At 37.0% G+C, this 3953-nt stretch overlaps 1 protein-coding gene across 1 annotated transcript; it reads right to left on the reverse strand.

Moving 5' to 3' along the window:
* Nucleotides 1-1667: 1667 nt before the first annotated feature.
* LOC129746844 (uncharacterized) lies at nucleotides 1668-3586 on the reverse strand. The gene is made up of 5 exons (XM_055740742.1): nucleotides 3477-3586; nucleotides 3316-3412; nucleotides 3038-3245; nucleotides 2330-2730; nucleotides 1668-2264 (listed from the first exon to the last, which is right to left on the reverse strand). Exons 1-5 carry the CDS (start codon nucleotides 3492-3494, stop codon nucleotides 1747-1749), a joined length of 1242 nt encoding a protein of 413 aa, XP_055596717.1. The 5' UTR covers nucleotides 3495-3586; the 3' UTR covers nucleotides 1668-1746.
* Nucleotides 3587-3953: the final 367 nt, after the last annotated feature.

The raw sequence follows: 3953 nt of genomic DNA on the forward strand, positions 1-3953 counted from the left end.
TTTGTAAAAAGGGTCTTAAAAGCTTCGTTTTGGTTCAAAACTTATCCATGATTTTTTTCAGAATTTTTCAGTAAAGTTAACATTAGGTGATTTCAACTTTTATATTTGAATGGGAAAATTTAATATTTTGTACTGAAAAATCAACATCATTTTTGTTTCTTCTGTGGAGCTGAGCCTACTTATAGGCTTACCAAATACTTTCAGAAAAAAGCGGGACATTTCACAACAAAAAAGAGCGGGACACAGCCGAAAAAGCGGGACATTTAAGAAACTTTTATAAAAACCTTAATTATATTGCCAAATTTATACGTATTCCATCAGCCAAAGTTATTCATAGCAAGGATACTAAGGTTTTTTTTAACGCGGATTGATTTGGTTGAGTTTTTCTTACATGACTTCTATTTACACGGTTTTTGTCTTAATCATGGTTATTTTCCACGGTTCTCGCAAATAAGACATTTTTGAAAGAATTATTCAACGTTCTACATGTAAACGGCAGATTGAATGTCGCTTAAAAAATCTTTGTGCAATAACAAATATCTTTATTTCAAATTTGGTTTTAAAAAATTGAAAACTTAAAAAAAAACTTCCATCATTGTATTCTTTAGACAATTGAGGCGAAATAGGTATAAAAAGCAATTCAACTAAGTTTCTGCGAAAAATTAAGATATATAATAATTTGTGAGTCAGTGAATGTTGTAGAAGTTTTCCATGAAAAAAGCGGGACATTTTGAGGAAAACGCGGGACGGCGGGACATTCAACAAAAAAGCGGGACATGTCCCGCATTTGCGGTCGGTTGGCAACCCTAGCTTATGGTTATAGTGCAAATTTCAAAATCCTCCAAAGGAAATTTTCCGTTGAACAACTTTTTCAAAGACTTTAACTTTGTATCTTATATTAGGCAAAACAGTTATTAGCTATTTAAAAGGGGTATGCCTTTTGGAACTAATAAACAATAAATTCAATTGACATCACAGCTGGTTACCTAACGAGTTATAGAGTTGTTTTTGACATTTCTTACGCACACTTGCTGAGCGTGTTCCTGTACATGATGAGACGGGACAATTAGCCTCAAAAACTCTCGGTACGAAAAAACGGGCAGCCGGTCGAAACACATGTTCGTTTTTGAGGTTGATTGTCCCAAAACTGAAAAGTCTTGGTGAAACAACCAGCATAGTTTCACGAACACTACCAGCGGAAAATAGAACTATTGCATAACTACTTTTTATGCAATGCTTTGCGGGGCACAAGCAGTGATGTCAATTAAATTTATTGTTTATCGATGCCAAAAAACATACCCCTGTTTCACAGCTAATAACTTATTTGCCTAATAAGATACAAAGTTAAGGTCTCCGACAAAGTTGTTCAGTGGAAAATTTTCTTTGGAGAATTTATGAATTGGCATGAAAACCATTAGCAGGTTCGGCTCCACATGATATTTCAGTGCAAAATATTCAATTTTCCCGCACAAACCTAAAAATTCAAATTTACTCATTTAATCGTTACTTAAAAAATTCTGCATAAAACCATGGATATGTTTTGAACCAAAACGAAGCTTTAAGACCTTTGAGTTTTATAATTTCAAAAAAGACCTCAAATCAACTCAGTCTAATGTGTCAAGCATTAAAGTGGGATGTCATTTTTCTGTTTTAACATATTGAGTGCATTTTTTAATTTGAATTTTAGTTTTATTAACAGCAACATAAACTATTTACTTGAACCGGTTGTGTATATTTAATCCTATATTATCCTTTAACTGAGTGTCGATTTTGATACTGCGGCTGTTGTTGTTGTTGCTGCTGCTGCTGTTGTTGTACCGGCGGTTGATAAGGATTATCGGACGGGACAGCGAAGGGTTGATTCAAATTGTCGCGACCTTCAACGTAAGGAATGAGAATGGGAACATACACCAACTGGGGCGTCGTGTTCTGATTGCGGAGCAGTTGAATCATCTGCTGACATGTATTTCCATTGGCATTGGCGAAGGCTACCGGATTCCGAGCTAATCCAGTTAGCAAAACGTTGAATGTTATCACTTGCGCATTCACCGCCTCGATCTTGGCAAGCAACTGGGTCAGATTCCAACGGTTCTGATCCAGAGGACTCAGCTGAGGATTCACCGTAGAAGCGCTCCCTTGTTTTTCTCCAAAACGGATGTCGATATCGTAGTTATCCAGGTTGATATTGGCTGGGTTGATATCCGGAATAGATCCGGTCCATGTTGGCTGGACTTGTTGTTGATTGTTGCCCAACGAATTATAGTCTTGAAAGAATAAATAATTTCTTGAACATATCTTCATTAAAACATAATTCCTTTTTAAAACGTACCATAATCATCATTGTTGGATGGTTCATGTGAAATAGGTTGCTGTCCTCCATGGTAAGGTTGATTTGGCTGTCCATAACCATTGGGATAAGTTCCACTTCCAATTGGTCTGGAGTTACTTGGGGGCAGTGATCGAGGAGTAGTTGAGGGAATGTCATACTGCGATGGTTGTGGGCGGTAAGGTTGTTGACCGATTCCATAAGAAGAGGAAGCTGTCGGTCGTTGTTGGTGATGAACATGACTGGTTGATTTTGGAGTAGTATAAGTTTGCTCAGATATCGTCGAAGCAGATCCGGACAATATTTCATCCAATCGGAAGCATTCGTCAGGAAGGTACAGATCATTCCATGCTACCACTTTTTCGTCGAGCTCCTTACCCTGAAGAGATCCATCCAACTTATTTCTGTGCAATTCAAAGAAACAATATGATAGTCAATGGACATCTATGAACATAGTATATTAAAAAAAAAAAGTAAAAAAAGACTAAATCAATCGATGGTAACGTCTTAAACTTATAAGTAATGGTTTAGAAGCCACAAAACTATCACCTAGGGATTGTTGGCAATTGATGGTGCGGTTATGGAACAATAGGGGTATATTGCAGGCGCTCGTCAACCTTGCTGTGATCCTAGGTGCTATTTCGTTGAAGTAAGGATTTCATGCTATGGAATGTGTAGTTTAAAGGGATTCATTTGATCCATCATACTCACAAACTGTCCGAAACGCGGGCTGTGAAGATCTTGGTCGCTCGATTCGGGAAAATAATCCGATAGCCCATCCGGTCCGCCACATAGTACACCAAGTGTTTCTTGAAGGAAGGATCAACGTAACCGTAGCATCCGTACGTTACATCATCGGGACCTTTGACCTTATGTTGAAATTGTTGGCCAACCGTGTGATAACCGTAGGTGAATGTGTCTAGAAGATAACGTGGAACCCGTTTTAGAGGATTCTTAAACATTGCACAATTTATTCACTTTCAACTCACTTTGCTTGTTACTTTGCTGATGATACATCTGAGCATTGGGAGTTTGAACGTTGATACTCATTTCAGCATTAGCCGTTAGCAAAACTGCTAAGGCCACCTTTGAAAAGAGAGGAATATTTAGAATAAAACTTCAACATTTGTATCACTATTAACTTCTGTACCAATAAAAATTGCAACATGTTGTTCTCTAGACCACACTTGATAATCTCGAAAAATTAATCCTTTCGATGCAACTGTTAAAACATAACTGTGAAACAAGAATCTTTTCGCAGCCTCATTGATTGCCTCTTAAATCAGTTTGTTTACTTTCGAGGAATTAATAACTGATAACGATTCTCAATTTAAATAATAACCAATACTAAACGTTGAATAAATATGTCTGGTTTTCCCGTTATAATCTACGTCTAGTCTTTTTACCTAGTTTAATTTTTATTTATTTCGTCAAGAATGTTTTGATGCCGTTTTGGGCTTGATAGCTTTTCAGTTCGTTTATGGAGACAAGGACGATTTCAAAAGATCCATTCCTGTTGCTCGTTTTTTCTTCATTACTGACCCAATTACGCACTAAGGCAACAAAAAAGTCTCTTGATAAGAAAGTGAGGTTTTCGTTTTCTATGTAAGTATGTAGGTAGCTCAAA

Source organism: Uranotaenia lowii, chromosome 2 (genome assembly GCF_029784155.1).
Source record: "Uranotaenia lowii strain MFRU-FL chromosome 2, ASM2978415v1, whole genome shotgun sequence".
NCBI lineage: Eukaryota > Metazoa > Arthropoda > Insecta > Diptera > Culicidae > Uranotaenia > Uranotaenia lowii.